Source organism: Ruditapes philippinarum, unplaced genomic scaffold, assembly GCF_026571515.1.
Source record: "Ruditapes philippinarum isolate M1 unplaced genomic scaffold, ASM2657151v2 ctg1516_1_1_1_1, whole genome shotgun sequence".
Lineage (NCBI taxonomy): Eukaryota > Metazoa > Mollusca > Bivalvia > Venerida > Veneridae > Ruditapes > Ruditapes philippinarum.
In genome coordinates, this window is record NW_026867184.1 from 554,445 (window position 1) to 572,128 (window position 17,684).

At 31.1% G+C, this 17,684-nt stretch overlaps 1 protein-coding gene across 2 annotated transcripts; it reads right to left on the reverse strand.

Moving 5' to 3' along the window:
• Nucleotides 1-462: 462 nt before the first annotated feature.
• Nucleotides 463-17,025, reverse strand: LOC132735179 (leucine-rich repeat-containing protein 34-like). Of its 2 annotated transcripts, XM_060722102.1 has the most exons (11): nt 16,905-17,025; nt 14,878-14,997; nt 11,446-11,460; nt 9,609-9,798; nt 7,254-7,337; nt 6,256-6,384; nt 5,472-5,603; nt 4,924-5,042; nt 3,427-3,582; nt 2,434-2,560; nt 463-1,504 (listed from the first exon to the last, which is right to left on the reverse strand). In XM_060722102.1, exons 2-11 carry the CDS (start codon nt 14,991-14,993, stop codon nt 1,271-1,273), a joined length of 1,302 nt encoding a protein of 433 aa, XP_060578085.1. In that variant the 5' UTR covers nt 14,994-14,997; nt 16,905-17,025; the 3' UTR covers nt 463-1,270. The 2 variants fall into 2 exon arrangements, with proteins under 2 accessions (XP_060578085.1, XP_060578086.1); XM_060722103.1 differs by lacking the exon at nt 11,446-11,460 and having other exon boundaries at nt 16,905-16,939.
• Between the last annotated feature and the right edge of the window lie 659 nt (nt 17,026-17,684).

Sequence of the window (17,684 nt, forward strand, 5' to 3'; positions counted from 1 at the left end):
ATATACATATTAATTTAGCTCACATTGCAAATATGGTGTGGAGCACAAATATCATTTGGTCAAAATTACTTATTTAGTAAAAGGCAAGAAAAGTGTCTTTTATTTTTTTTTTTAATTGCGTTTATTTAAGGTCGCCGCCGGAAAGCCCATATGGGCGACCGTACACTCAAGTCGGGCCATCCTAGAGCGTCCCGCCGAGATTTGTTACAGCTTTATTGGTGGAGGAAGACCCCAGGTGCCCCTCCGGGCATTATTCCAGGCACGAGCGGGCACCTGGGTAGAACCACCGACCTTCCGTAAGCCAGCTGGATGGCTTCCTCACATGAAAGATTTCGACCCGAGTGAGGATCGAACCTACAGCGGTAAGGGACCTGTGATCTCAAGTCAGCGACCTTAACCACCCGACCACGGAGGCCCCCGAAAAATGTCTTTGCATGTTGGATTGTATAATAAAACTGATAATTCATTTAACATTTTAATTCAATAATAAAGTGTATAATACTTTTTCACTGTACAATGTATCACAGACAAAGAAATGTACAATATTATAATTTCACTAAGATATACATGTAACTCTCCTTTGAGACCAACACACTTGATGATTTTACATCTAAATAAATGCTTTTTGCATAGAAATATCAAACCGATTTTTTTCACTTTTTTTGAGAAAATAAGTGAAATATCTTTAAATGTTATCAAAAAGAAACAGACAATTATTACCCATTACTGCCATAGATGCCAAATTTCAAATACCTTTAAAAGTATCTTAAGATTTTATCTTTGTTTTGTTCAAGTTCTGCTTGAAAATGAGAATGTGAAATAAAGAAATTTTAGTCAAAAGTGAATGAGTAAAATAATTGTAATATTAAAGCATTTCTTCTAAAGTCATTTTCATTTTTGTATTATTGTCTTTTGAATTTTATAAAATATTATAAAACTATAAAAAGCTTTAGGATTTTAAGGATCTTTTATGGATTAAGATCATATTTCAAAATGTAAATGTACAAGATGAAGTTCTTGTGCATATTATATGCGCGAGTGTATAGAAATACATGTATCTATCTCTAGAAATACATGTATCTATCTCCAGACTTAAAATATTTCACATAAGAGAATATCTCAGCAAAATCCAACTGTTAATGAAATAAAAGATGGTTAGACAACAGTCACAAACTGAAAGAGGTCCTTCATATTCACCATGTTACATGTCTTTGAAAGTCCAGTGTGTTTAATGGTCACATTATAAATAACATTTAACTCATAATTCCATTCACAACATGAGTTGTTTACCACTGTTAGTATAGGCAACAACATCAGACCCACGTGGGTTTTTTCCTCGTGGTTGCCATGACGGCACATCATCACCATAGCTTGGGGCATAGTAATAGTGTCTTTGTAAACTGTGGTTTAGTTCACTGAGTATTGTTTTACCATCAACAATGTATGGCTGAACATCTGTGTTAGATTTTTGTAGTCTTCCAGTCTCCATGAGGTTTGCAAAGGCCTTAAAAAAAATAAAGAAACAATTTACCAATAAGGCAATAGGTAGAGGTATAGTAACATATTTTATGAATCAAATGAAATACATGTCAACCAAATATATATATAAAATTCAAAATGAACTCTTAGATTAATACAATGGCATTGTATTGCCAAGATTAAAATAAACAATGTGACATTATAATGACTTTATGACAGTGAAAACTTGATACACTTATAAATGTGGTGCTTAGGCCAAACAAAACATGATGCACTTATAATAGCAGCACTTAGGACAGAGAAAACATGATACACTTATAACTGCAACACTAAGGACAGTGATGACATGATACACTTTTAATTGCGGCACTTAGGACAGAGAAAACATGATTTAATTATAATTGCAGCAATTAAGACAGAGAAAACATGATACACTTATAACTGCAACACTTAGGACAGTGAAAACATGATTCACTTATAATTAACTTAGGACAGTAAAAACATGATATACATATAATTGTGGTACTTAGGACAGAGAAAACATGTTTTATGTATAATTACATCTCTTAGGACAGAGAAAACATGATACACTTATAATTGTGGCCTTTAGGACAGAGAAAACATGATACACTTATAATTGTGGCACTTAGGACAGTGAAAACATGATTCACTTATAATTGTGGCACTTAGGACAGTGAAAACATGATTCACTTATTATTGCAGCACTTAGGACAGAGAAAACACGATACACTCATAATTGCGGCACTTAAGACAGAGAAAACATGATAAACTAATTACTGCGGCACTTAGGACAGAGAAAACATGATACACTTATAATAACAGCACTTAGGACTGAGAAAACATGACATAGTTATTATCGCAGCACTTAGAACAAAGAAAACATAATACACTTATAACTGCAACACTTAGGACAAACAAAACATGATAACTTACTATTGCAGCACTTTCTTCAAGGTTGTTTCCCCAAATGAAGATCTGTGAAATTGTGCCATTCATCTTCATAGCATCTGTGAGGGAACATAATCCTTTCCCACTGATGTTGTTTGTTCTCACATCAAGCCTGGAGATACAGGAAGAAATAATTAACACAGGAAATAACAAAATATCAGTATGAGATACATACAAAACAACATAAATTGTACAACAAAAGATACATTTGTCCTAAAATTGTGGAGAGACAATATGCCTTTAAGAAAAATATTATAGTTAAATAAATTATCTTGCAACATACAAATGCTCTTGTTGGTTTTACTGGCCAAACAGACAGGAAGACAAGACAGGCAATCAAACACCTGCATCCTTACAAACAAATAATACAAAAGATAAGCATGCACTTTTCAAACAGAAATTGTATTTTTTTTAAAGTTAATTGCGTATCTATGGCTAACAATAAGTTTTGACGCTCTTACCGTTTTGATTAATTTATGCACAATATTTGTTTACTTAACTTAATGGTTTGGCAAAATTTAAAGCTAAACTATAGTGGGAATTGGTTTCTGATGCTCTTTTTCTTTTTTTTACATCTTTAACATTTTTTTCCCAGTTTTCACTTAAAGATATACTACGCTCATCCTTGAGTAAAATATTTTAATCACAGAAATTTATTGAAATTGATGTAATTCTTACTGAATATGTCAAATTTGAATAAAAGAACAAATAAACTACATATGGGAAGCTGCGTTCCATATTACATGTCAAATAAAGTTGGTCGTTTCTTTAAAAAAAGTGCCAATTTTTTTAATGACACTATATATTTATATTGTGACCACCTATAATGTCATAACATATCTACTTTGTGTGTAGTTAAACATGTTTATTTCATATTTGTAAAGAGACTGTGAAGCAATTAATATTTTCTAATATCATATTTGAACATAATTTATCTTTAACTATGAACATGATAATTGTATGATTGCTATAGCTTACATTTCCAGATTTGTGTTGTATGTTGAAATAGCTTCAGCTAGATGCATTGCCCCATCATCCTCTAGTCTGTTAAAGCTCAAATCTAACTTCTTGATAGCTGTATTCTTCTTTAACACCTTTGCTAATTCCTTTACTCCATCACGAGTGATTCTGTTACTGATATACATTAATGATATATACATTTATGATTTTTATTTCCTTTATACTTATTCTTATATACTTTATACAATTGTACACTTAACCTGATTAAATTGTGTAATGAATTTGCCCAGGTTTAAATTTGGAACAGTCCATGCCAAGTTAAAGGGATTTGAATATCAAAATTAAGAAATTGAGTTAAAGGCAATATAGAGCCTGGTTAGACAGCATGGATATGCAGGCTGTCCAGGGTCTATACTGGTGGCAAAGGCTGATCACTTTCAGTTCTAAAGGTTAATGCTATGGCTGCCCATTTTTAAAAATAAACATTCTTCTGCTTCTTGAGAGATAGCATGTCCAGTTAACCTTATGAAGACATTTGACATTGCAATTATAAGCATAGATAAGAGTATAAGATATAGTAAAATTAAACTTTCATTAAGGTAACTGACTAATACATGTAATACAATAACTGACTGCCAGCTATCTATTTTAAAAAACCCTCTACATTCATTGCCAAAACTGAATGGCATAGGATAAAATTTTTGACCAAAATGCAAAATCAGCAAATTAACTGATACAGTAACATTTGTATACTAGTATTGTTCAAACAATATAAGTTTTTTTATGAAACAGATAATCTTAAGAAATATTAAAGTATGTTTTTATGAAAGGTATAAGAGAAAATTACTGATATGACGAATATATGACACTTTATTCTGTATGATGTTCCAATCATTATCTATTCATAATTGTGATGATAATGATCTAACCTTAATTCTTCATATCATTAGGCATAAAACAATGTCTTTTTCTGTTTTCCTTTGTGGTTCTGGCAAATCCATATATTGTGTCTTGTTATTTTCATAACAAACAAAACAATCTATTATGCCTTGTTATATGCAATAAAAAGTTTAGGGTTGGTGAAAACAGTAATATTTTGTTGTAAGTTAGCTAAATAGCTTCCAAAATCATAAAAATTCAACATCTCTAGTGGAATTCAAACCAAAGCAATGAGAACTTAAGTGTTTTGATGAGGGTTAATTTACAATGTTCAAACTTTTTCAGCAGGTCAAACATGTTCTTTCACTCGATACAATTGAGCTGCGTCATGACAAAACCAACGTAATGGGTTTGCGACCAGCATGGATCCAGACCAGCCTGCGCATCCGTGCAGTCTGATCAGGATCCATGCTGTTCGCTATCAGTTTCTCTACTTGTAATAGGGTTTGTAAGCGAACAGCATAGATCCTGATCAGACTGCGCGGATGAGCAGGCTGGTCTGGATCCATTCTGGTCGCAAATGCACTATGTTGGTTTTGTTGTGACGCGGCTCAAATATTAAACAAGTGTTCTCACCAGCTAAGATCCAAGCACTGCAGGGTAAAGTTTTCCATCAGGTTTTCAGCCAATCTAGTGGCACCAAAGTCTCGGATATCATATTTCTGTAGGTGGATTTCTTCTAGTGTAGTGTTCACCTAAAATATCAAAATAACTTATTACTCACATTTACCAGAAGAAATCTCGGCACTTTGTGTATATAAATTTTTTATTTGTTTGATTTTCAGTCACCCAGTGTAAAGCTCATATTGCGACCTTTCTGTTAACAGGTGGTGGAAGATCTCAGAATGCTTACATCCGTAAATTATTTTAATTTGGTTTTGTATTGGATTCAATAAATTTGTATGAAAACAATCGGGATGGGACTGGACAAACAATGAATACCGGTCAGGACAAAATGATTCCTGTAATTTTAGCCCCCTCTAAACTTTCTTTGCCCAGTCTATAAAACCATCTTTGTAATAATTAATTGCCACAATATCCATAAAAACCAAACAAAACCCACATGTAACATTAATACTAAACATTTTACACACATGTATTATGGTAAAAGATAGAAGTCTTACCTTAAGCATTTTAGCAAAATGAACAACACATTCCTCTTGTTCCGAGAACAGTATAGGTCTGTTCACATTTAAAGCTTTCAGAGATTTGTTGTTGTTTAGAACTGTAGCCAAGGCAATCACACTTTCTGTTGTCTGCAAGACATAAAATCAAACATGTTAGTTGAATTCTCAAGCATGGAGATCTCTCAAGAATGATGGAAAAAATACTATAAACATACAGTTACTAAGTATGGCTTTAAGGAGTTTCTAACACACCTCTAAGCACATCGTTCTTGTTTGTTTGTTAGGGTTTGACGTCACACTGACACAGTATAGGTCATATGGCAACATTCCAGCTTTACTGGTGGCAGAAGACCTCAGGTGCCCTTTCGTGCATTATTTCAGGTACAAACAAGCACCTGAGTATAACCACTGAGTCACTGACGTTCCGTAAGCTAGCTGTGTACACACTATTCTTACGTTTGCTGCATTTGGTAAATGTTATAAATCACAATAGTAGTATACCTTATGTGAAAGTAAAATATCTTTCTCATTGGATGATGCAATACAACCTTCTGTGTATAATTTCAAGCAAAGACTAACAATGGTAGACATTGTTAATCATCTTGATCCCAGAATCTGTTTTACAGACATATCAAACATCTATTGTAAATGTGAACCTAAAACAGCCAGGCTTACTTTATTCGAAGTACACAACCTTAAACATTTCAATTCTACAACTTTAATCATTCAAGGAAAGAGGCTTGCAAACATTGATTTCTGATTATTAATTAAAAAGACTTACCAGATCAGTATCAGCTAAATCAAGAGCACGAAGAGTTGTATTTATCTGTAACATTTGAGCAAAAAACATCCCTCCTTTATTTCCTATCTTGTTTCCATTCAATCTCAACGCTCTCAAACCAGCATTTTTCTGAAATTACAAGAACATATTTAGATGCATAAACATACATTTAATTTTTCAAAAATGTAGAAATCTTCTTGACTCTGAAAAAAGAGAATTTCTCAGTGTGCAATGGGGAAAAAGTTACAACAATGTATTTTCCATTCCAGACATATTCATTCGTTCTTTAAAATGCATGCATAAAATTTCCAAATAGAACCACTGTTTAACATTTAACATGCTATACATTTCTTATTGAAAATTTCAAAACACAGACTAAATAGGGAACAGTGTTTGCATGATCACAACTCATGGATGTGCCAGCTGATCTTGGTCTAAACTGATTGCATACTGTGTAGCTGCTAGCAGGCTTAGTCCTTTTAATTAGGCTATCAGTAGTCTTAATTAAAAAGAATGTATTAAAGGCCCATTATGCCTCAGAAATGCTATCATTTTTATCTCTCAAAAACTGTTAATTTTTGTTAGTTTGTTACAGTTTCCAAAAAACATACTCATTTGCTAGATACACAAACTATCTTTTGCATCTTTTTTTCTGTTTGCAAATAGTGAATTAGTATTCAGTATGAAAGTCAAGCTATTTATTTCAGTTGTAAAACATCTAATACATTATTAAACGCATGTTACACATTTCTAAAAAAAATAAATAAAAAAAATATGGATTTCTGAGGCATAATGTGCCTTTAAGGAATTAAACTTTCACCTTTATATAAGAGCAGTTCTTCTACTTAACTAGAACACACTAGAAAAGATATATCTTGGAGTTGCTTTCCTTTCCCATTGTAATAAACAATATATGCAACCAAACACACAAGAGATTCTCTATTGGGACACAAAAACTAAGTTTATATATTCTTAAGAAACTGAAATATGATACATACATGTAGTGCCTTGGCCAGCATTTCTGCGCCATCTTTTCCAAAGTCATTACACATGATATTGATGTCTTCTATTACAGAATTCTCCTGTAATTATTATAAAATTTACATTTATAAGGTAATTCTTATATTATTCCTATATTGTGTGAACCTAAAATTCTGTTTTTTTGCAAATAAGACTTTTTTCTCTAGATTATTTTGACTTTTACAATGATTTTTTTTCTCTAGATTATATTGGCTTTTACGATGATTTTTTTCTCTAGCATATTTTGACTTTTACAATGATTTTTTTCTCTGGAATGCTTTGGCTTTTACACTGTTTTTTTGCAATAGAATATTTTGGCTTTACAATGTTTTTTTTTTGCTCTAGAGAATTTTGATTTTACAATGATTTTTTCTCTAGCATATTTTGGCTTTACAATGATTTTTTATTCTCTAGAATATTTGGCTTTACAATATATTTTTTTGACTCTAGAATATTTTGGTTTTTACAATGATTTTTTGCTCTAGAATATTTTGGCTTTACAATGATTTTTTGCTCTAGAATATTTTGACTTTACAATGATTTTTTGCTCTAGAATATTTTGGCTTTACAATGATATTTTTTTGCTCTAGAATATTTTGGCTTTTACAACTTTTTCGTCTCTACATATCTGTAAGCTAATAGTTAGGAAGATGGATATAAAAATGATCAAGAGCAATATAATTCTTATCATCCTTAAAAATTGCTATAATTCCTATATTGTGTGAACCTAAAATTCTGGGGTTTTTTTTTGCAAATAAGACTTTTTTCTCTAGATTATTTTGACTTTTATGCTGATTTTTTTTTCTCTAGGATATTTTGACTTTTACAATGATTTTTTTTCTCTAGAATTCTTTGGCTTTTACACTGATTTTTTGCACTAGAAAATTTTGGCTTTACAATGATTTTTTGCTCTAAAGAATTTTGATTTTAAAATGATTTTTTCCCTAGAATATTTTGGCTTTACAATGAATTTTTGCTCTTGAATATTTTGGCTTTACAATGCTTTTTTACTCCAGAATATTTTGACTTTACAACGATTTTTTTGCACTAGAATATTTGGACTTTACAATGATTTTTTTCTTTTGCTCTAGAATATTTTGGCTTCACAATGATTTTTTCTCTAGAATATTTTGGCTTTACAATGATTTTTTGCTCTAGAGTATTTTGACTTTACAATAATTTTTGCTCTAGAATATTTTGACTTTACAATGATTTTTTGCTCTAGAATATTTTGACTTTACAATGATTTTTTGCTCTAGAACAAATTGACTTGACAATGATTTTTTGCTCTAGAATATTTTGGCTTTTACAATGTTTTTTTTTTCTCTAGAACATTTTGACTTTATAATGATCTTTTGTTTTAAAATATTTTGACTTTACAATGATTTTTTGCTCTAAAATATTTTGAGTTTACAATGGTTTGTTTTGCTCAGAATATTTTGGCTTTTACAACTTTTCATCTCTATAATTATATCTGTTATAAACTGTGCAGCAGGTAAAGCTAATATTTAGGAAGATGGATATAAAAAGGATCAAGAGCAATATACTTACAATCTACATGAACAATATAATTTTCTTGTATCAATACTTTTAAATTTGATAGTTATAAAAAATATCAGATTTCTTCATCAAACTAATGGAGAAAGTATACATGTAGCTTTGTTTTATATTTAAATGAAATAAAGCCAGAAACTGCAAAAGTGAGTTAAATGAATACTTATTTCTGTGTGCTTATTATTCTGCTATTATTGTTAAAGCAAAGCGGTCTAAAATTTTTGAGTACCTTATTTCTGTGGCAAAGTCAATCTTAAAGAAAACAATACATGTTATGATCTCTTTTATTACATTTATTTCATAATCGGATGATGTCCCTTTTCAAAGAAAATTTTTGACCAATATTGTAGTCTGCTTACTTGACATTAATAAATGCAAATTTACATGCACTGGTGTGGTTTAAGTGGGAGAAACTTGGCAAAAATGGTGTTTATTAAGCCTATTGAGCCCATGTGAACAATCTTTTACTTCTGACATGATGGACCATTATAGCGTACTTTACACATAAAATATGTTTACTGCAATTTTTGTGACTGCAATGCCAAAAAAAATAAAAATCATCAAACTCTAATAGTCAACTTAGGAAATAGATCTTGGTCTTTAGGGTGTTACTGTATAATATTGGATGGTAAGGAGTTTGCATGTGCTGCTTATATAGTCACAAAGGCTGTAGCACTGAGTGATCAATTACAAACATCTGAATAATAAATGAAAGATCACACAGAAAAAAGTACTTTATTATACAGTGTTTATGATTAGTAAGACTGGATGATTCATACCTCAAGTAACTTTGACAAAAATTTAATCCCTTCATCTGTTATATTATTGTAGCGAAGATCTATACTTGTCACAAACACATTATTCTGTAGAAGCTTGTATAAAACTTCACAGTCTTTATCATCCAGACGCTTGTCTGTCAGAAGCTTGTTGTTTCCCGCCAAATATAGATGCATGGTGTCCTTGATCTCACTAGAATTCAAATGTGAGATGTGAAAAACTTAACATTTCATCAAAGGTTAAAAAATATTATTCATAATTTGATACGGACATATAAGTATATATTTTGGATACTAACTATGAAACGTAAAACTATTTAGCAAAAAAAGCTCAATTTGAAACATACTAAAATGAAGACTAGCAACACATTCTTAAAAATATACTTAAAAAATCAAATTAATTTTTAATACAATTTACAATCAAATCATTACATCAGCCGTGACTTTAATGATATCAAATTAATACTTGCTATTAAATATGACTGGCGTCATCCATTGTAAATTCTTGTAGTCACAAGATATTTTTTCACAAACTTGTCACCTTGACATTTCATCATTTTCTTTGCAAACACTTATCCTGACTTTGTATGTAAAACTATCAATGTGTCAAGCAGTACTATGGGGCTAAAAATTTTAAATTGTACTGTGCAAGTCCTGACAATTATACTATCTATTTCCTGTGGACCTTTTTACATAATGGAGATTCAGTGCAGTGCTGTCAAAGTTCAAAGATTGCAATATTGAGATAACCTTTAAAATACAATAATGTCACTTTTAGTCACAAGCAAAGACCCCTTTGTGGGTCTTAATTGTAGGCCTTAATGCCTTATTTCAAGTTTAAAAGAATAATTGCTAAAAAGACTTAGGGAAAAGGCAAAATGCCTCGGCCAAGTGCATGCTTTTAAGGTTGCCATCAAGGTTAATCATTATAACATGATTAAGATTTAATGTTGAATAGCTGACTATAAGACAGTGAACTCCATTGTCATAATGGTCTGATAGTGGATCCTTCAACTCTCTTCTTATGATACTAATGGTAGTAAAAGGTCTTTAAAATATACTTCAAAGTGGATACAAAGGATAGATCTATTTAATTAGTCAGTTAAGTAAAACAAACTAAGTTGTAAAAAAGGGGCATAATTAGGATCCACAGCTAAACCTTAATGGGTATAGTAAAACAAAAATGTTTTGACAAAGTTCTGAAATAAAAATATGAAAGAGTGATGACGCTTGCCTGTTATGGGGTTGATGGTTACAATAACTGGGGTAGTGCAAAAAGTTAACCCAAATTCCAAGTCGAAAAAGGGACATAATTTTGTCACTTTTTGACAGAGTTATAAATTATTTGTCTGGAAGTTGATATGATGGTCGTTATCAAGCATTCAAAATTTCAAAGTAATTCTTCAGTGCAAATGAGGAAATAAATGAGGCAGTACAAAAAATTGCAACCAAATTTCAAAGTCGAAAAAGGGAAGTAATTTTGTTAAAATTCTTGACAGACTTATGATCTCCTGCATATAAGTGGGGATGAGGGTCATTATAACATACCTATTTTAAGTTTAAGACCAATATCACAAAATGAAAAGATAAAAAGTGAGGTGGTACAAAAAAACTTCACCAAAAGTGTGATGCATTGCCGACTTGAAACCCAGGTGAGTAGAAAAGCATTTATCTTGATACAGTTATAAGTTCAAGCCAAAAACAACATCTACATGTAATAAATATGACAAGGTAAATCTCACTATATAATACTTGTATGTACTCATGGTTCTGAAGTCAAGGTTCATCTTACTATGACATGGGTCTCATGTAGGAAGTGTCTATATTTTCTAGCACTTACCCTTGTTCCTTCCTCCTGTTAGTAAAGTGACATGCAGTGTAACATCACAACATCAAATGCAGGCAAGGGGATGTAAAAATATACAAACAATGTGAACATTATATATAGTGAATGTTAGCAATTTGAACAAATATAGTATGAAAAATTTCAAATTTATCATAGCTGGTCATGGCATTCTTTCATCATTGTTGAATTAAATGTGCATTATATTTGCTACCAGTCTATTTATGAAGCTTTGCCATTCAAATGGTAAAATTATTTTCAAAACTTCATCACTGGTGTTTGAGCTGTGTGTAAATAGCTATGATAGGTATAAATAGATTGAACTTTTTCCATACTATATTTGACCAAATTAATCCACATGACAAAGTGAAGATATGTGTGCAAAATCTCTCCCACGTCACCAAAAAACAACAACAAACTTTTGTTGTAGGAGTGAAACACTGCACTAAATATTTTTGTCATGTAGACTAGATATAGTAAAATAACTTAAAACAACCTGAACTGTGCTGAATGAATAAGTTATTACATTTATGTTTAATCCTTTATGACTGCACTCATTTTACATTGTTGATTTGTTCTAATTTGAATTTTTTCATTAGAGTGACACTAAGATCAAAATACTGGAAAGAGCAACACAAAGCTGAACTTGCTATCACTGAAGATTAAGACATGTGTCTATTAACTTATTTGCTATAGCTAAACAAGTACAGGTAAGGCATTTAATGGACTCAGAACATTTTCTCACACTAAGACTGACTCTTTATCATAATGATATTGTAGTTAGTTAATCAAAAAAATTTTGCATGGGCTTCACATGATAAAAGGCTTAATGTAATGTAGTGCTTTCAATAAGCCCAAGGAATGGACAAAATTGCTGGCAGATAAATGCAGAAGTTGCTACTGGCTTCTTTTGCCAAATCATGATAGGAAAGTGTCACTTAGGAGGGTATTCTTAAATGTTCAAAGACCTTTTAAAAGTTTATGAAGAGGATTAATAAGGTAATGTCAATTTTAAAGTTTAAAGATATTAGTTTTGTGACACATCAAAATACTGCTATATAGAAAATGACAATTCAGGTTGTTATATTCAAATACATGTAGTTAAACTATTATTAAATGTATATAACATAAGGTGTTCTACAACATCTGACAATATATATATGATAAAAATAGTACATGTATAATAATAGTGACTTTATTTCTCTCTAGGTGAAACCAGGGTCTTTCAAATAGAATGGTCCGGAGACTGACCGGTTGACGGAATAAAGGGGTCTCAATTGGTCACGTGACTTCGCTTCAGCGTTCGGATGATTGGCCGCCATGTTGGTTAAAAAACCGCTTTGGAAAATCACAATATTTTCCCTTAATGACGTTTAGTCAACAAAAAAATAATTTATAACATATGGTGAGTACTATCTTATATTATTATAGTCGGAAAAGTGTAATATTTTATGGCATGTTGATAAAATTTCGTGATTTTCCATGTGACGGTGTCGAAGTAAAATTCTACCCCGAACATTTTCATTTTTCGAAAAACGGTCTACGTTATTGAGCATTTATGAAACTTTTCAGTTTTTATTTCATAGAAAAGACACTTGTTACTGTAAAAACAAAGTTTGCTCAACAGCTATGTGTAAAGATTTTATCGGTTGGTGGCTTATAATTTGTGATATTGAAGTTTGAAAATGACGTATTTTGGTGTTTCCGCCATTTTTGATGGAAAATTTTGGAAATAGAGTGGGATTTAATTTTATGTTTTTCAGTCGTTAAAACACATAATTATTGAATTATTTTACATTTTTTCTACAGTACTTAAACTCTTTTTTATCCTCATGTTTTTATAATTGTGATTTTTTTATTCATTGTCTTTTGGGAGAAGCTTGAATGTGATCAATTTTTCAATAAATATTTTGTTATAAAATCTCCTTTTATTATCTTATTTTTTTTGTTATTTAACTTTAAAGAGCTTTATTAAGCGTAATGTGATACAAATCAAAATATTTTGTTGCCTTTTCTTTTAAGAATAATTTCCCATTTTCAGAAACAAAATATTTTAAGTTCCTAAACTTTATTAAATATGTTGTATATTTACAGAAATGTGTTCAACAACTTCCCCTTGTTCACGATATTTTATGTGACATGCCGGATTGAGCATTTAAACCAGCATGTATTATTACAATAATTTTGTGTCGAGTGATTCAATACATCACTGACCTTTCAAAAACCTAGCTAAACACTGTTTTCCAGTATGTAACGGATTTAGCTCTTGGGGAATTACAAAAAATAAAGTACATATTTACACACTATAACATAATATTTCTATTTTTCTATGATCATTTTACCGTTTAATGTTAAAAAACTTGATGTGTTTGAAAATAATCAATGTTCCTTTAACATCCATTGCAAATTTTAATAAAAATCAATAAAATTAAAACAGTCCTTGTGGCATTTTCTATGATAAATAATGACATTTTCTGCATAAACCTGTGTATTTACTTTATATTTTGTATGGAATGATTCATTTAAGAAATAACATTGGCCTGAGAGGTGTATATCGGCTATTTAACATCGGTTTGGAGTTTTTATGCGTAGGAATTGACCACAAAGGTCGTAGGTGAAAACATAACGGCCGCAATATACAAGTAGTCCCTTACCAGTGTTTATTGGCAGTTTAACACTGCATTTTTTCCTTCTTTGTCTATAGTGAAAAATCACGTGGAGTGTTAGAATCAATGATATTTAATTATTTTTTACAAAGAAATAACTGTTTATTTCACTTTAATTATAAAATCCAAAAACATGATATAGCGTTGTTGTTGCACTCCATTAGGTGAATTCCTCGCTTTCCCAGAGCTATGTACAGAAAGAACGGTAAAAGGCGTTCTATTTGAAAGACCCTGGTGAAACAAACATGTGATATTTCTAAATTTAGCTACAAAATCTCAAAACAGTCATGTCTAGCAGATAGCTAAATGATCAAACACAATTCTTCTAACCTTTGTAACTTATATATTTATCATAGTGAATCAACTGAATTCCTACAAATTTTATTTTGCTTAAAAAGTCAGGCCAGGAAGAACATTACAGATAAAGGATATTATTTTTTATCAAAACATTTTTTGACTGTATAGTTATAATAAAAAGGTAACTGAAAACAAAATTAGTAGGGTTGGGAAAAAAACAAGTTGTAAACATTTTTTTTGTGGGATCAACAATTATTCAATTGCTTTGGGTCTGCATTTTCCTACCTGCTTTTTACATCATATAAGATGTTCACTATAAATTCTCTTAATTCTTATTTAAAACACAAAATTATGAAATATTTTTCAATATAAATGCGTGTCCAATGTGTGAGAAAAAGTGCTTGTTAAAGTATAAAATATAAATTTCATGTTGAACAAAAATCGTTGTTTTTTTTTAACTGCTTACAAAATTGTGTCTTCCTTCTCCTTCTCCAGCATCTTCACAAGGTAAGGGTTAGGATCAATACTAAGCTCTTTACACACAGCCTCATAGCGGAAAGTTGTGGAATGAATATCCGACATTGTTCTACAACATTCAGAAAAAAAAATTTAAAGAAATATACAGCATAATTGCAATTTCCTTTCTACCATCATTTTGTGAATAGATTTAAATCTCTTGACGTATGGCTAAGAAGGCAGAATAGGTTGTAAGAATGGCTGGACGATAATAATGTGGACAATTTATTGTGACAGGGTGGACACTGGACAATATATCAGGTCAGGGTGGATTGTGACGTCAAACTAAGTGGACATTGCATAAATATATTATCTTTCATGCCAAGTGCAAAAATAGATCAGCCCTGATATGATATACATGTAGTACCGTACAATGTATCACTATATTATGATGAAATATTTGTTTATGTAACAAAGTCTTGCAAGACGTTTCACAGGACCCTCCATCCAGTTTTGTGGATACCACCAGAGACATAGATAACAGAGATAAGCAGCTCCTATATACTCCATTGAAATATCACTCATGCCTATAAAAAAAGTGGAAAATTAGGGATTTTGTAGCAAATAAAACTTAATGGATGTACATATGATCCTTTAATATTATATACCATTTGAAAGGTAAATCTTTCATCTATGGCTGCATGTTAAAATATTGGTAACTTTCCATGCCTTTCACTTAGAAAAACATGGCAGAACATACCCACTGAGCCAGTTTTTTGTCATATGAATAGTTTTTTAACAAAAAATATTAAGTAGTTCTCTTTAAAAAATGATACAACATTGATTTAAATGGGAACTGTAAATATTTTTACCTGCAGCCATAGACAAATGCATAAGCTTTCAGAAAATGTATTATTTTACTGATTTTGATATCTGGTTAATAAGTTTTACTTGCTACAAGTTTTAAGTTTAGTAGGCACCCGTGATATTTTAACTGGCTAGGAAGGAATCCGGGTCAGCTCGGCCCTAAAACATACTCGGCCCCCGAGTCAGCTCGGCCCTATTCCAACTCGGCACGGGTCAACTCGGCCCACTTTTAAAAATGGGTAAAGGGCATCAAAAGACTCCTATTGTCACAGGCTATTATTATCAATCAATGTGTATGTTAAAGATACCGATTAATTAGGTGATAATTATGATTGACTCATTCATTCAAATTTGATTAGTGACCACCTGCAATTAATTAGAAGCTTATGCTATTAAGTAAACACGTTTTTGTTTCATATTTTTTTGAAAATTACTTTACAAACAAAATGCATCTAAGGAAACACATTTTTATTATATCTATATTCACAGGCACAAGTATCGGATCTGGGAAGAAAAAATATGAAGTTATTTTATCAATCTGTTCATATTTTTTCTTCCCATGTTCGATAATCGTGCCTGTGTCTATATTAATTTCATCGAATCTGCAAGACAAATAAATAACTTTTTTTTCTAAATATACTTTATTTCAGCAGAGGTACAATGTATAATTATATAATAATAATAAGATATTTCTTATTATTCATTTACTTTAACAACATGCAAAGCAAAGTAAATACGTTATAGACCTATATATTTTTGTAAAGTGGGCCGAGTTGACCCGTGCCGAGTTGACCCGTGCCGAGTTGGTATAGGGCCGAGTTGACTCTTTTCCGCTAGGAAGTAGCCTATCTCTGCTATCTATGTCTCTGATACCACTTATCGATAAATATCAGTGTTTTTTTGTCTTTCTTTATAAATTCAAACACTAAAACATTAGTTTACACTTTACAGACTACGTTAGATTGAACATTTATAAATAATTGAAAGTCTATTTCTAAGATTATTTGTGGTAGCCGACCTCTGAGCCAAAAATCAATTCACATCATGATACATCCGAAAATATGGACACTTTCATAAACATTGCATTTAAAACAGTAAGTAAAACAACATATCACGTTTTATAAATTAATTTTTGCATTATATTATACGAAATTTTAAGCAAAAACTTACTTTTCAATTTATCCAAGTCAAGTTTTAATGTTATTTTCCTTGTAAAAATTCTGATAAATTCAGATAACGCACCTTGTTGCTACAACAATTTCGATAGGCTACTTCTCGTCTGAATTCGTACCGATTGAATACGGAATAAATATCAAAGTACTTAAAGTATTGATCGAATTTTTTTAATCCTCGTGGTAAAGGTTTATTTTCATTCTGTGTGTGTTTTTTTTAAATAATGTACATCTTGAATATTATAATTACTGCTGACTTTGTGCTTAAAAGGGACATAATTTGAAATAAAAATAATTTCTATTCTATTCTATTCTAGTCTAGTCTAGTCTAGTCTAGTCTAGACTAGTCTAGTCTACTGTACTCTACTGTAATCTTTTCTATTCTATTCTATTCACAATCCATTAATTATGCTCCCATTGAAAAATCATTTCTCAGGAAAGTTCATGATGCATCAGAACTTTACCTGATTCAGGGGCAATCCTGGTTCTTTTACATTCCCCTTGTAATACAAATGTGACCTCAGTTGTTCACGGCTGATGAAACAAAAAAACTTCAACCATATTAAAACATGCATTCTCTTACTTACAAGTCCTTCCTTCCTTCCTTCCTTCCTTCCTTCCTTCCTTCCTTCCTTCCTTCCTTCCTTCCTTCTATGTGCGTATATATACACACATTGAACACTAAAGTTATCTTTTCGTTATATCAAAACATTCAGTATCAGTAAATAAATAAAGCAATTAATTCTTTTACATAAAAAGCTTCTATATTTAAATGTCA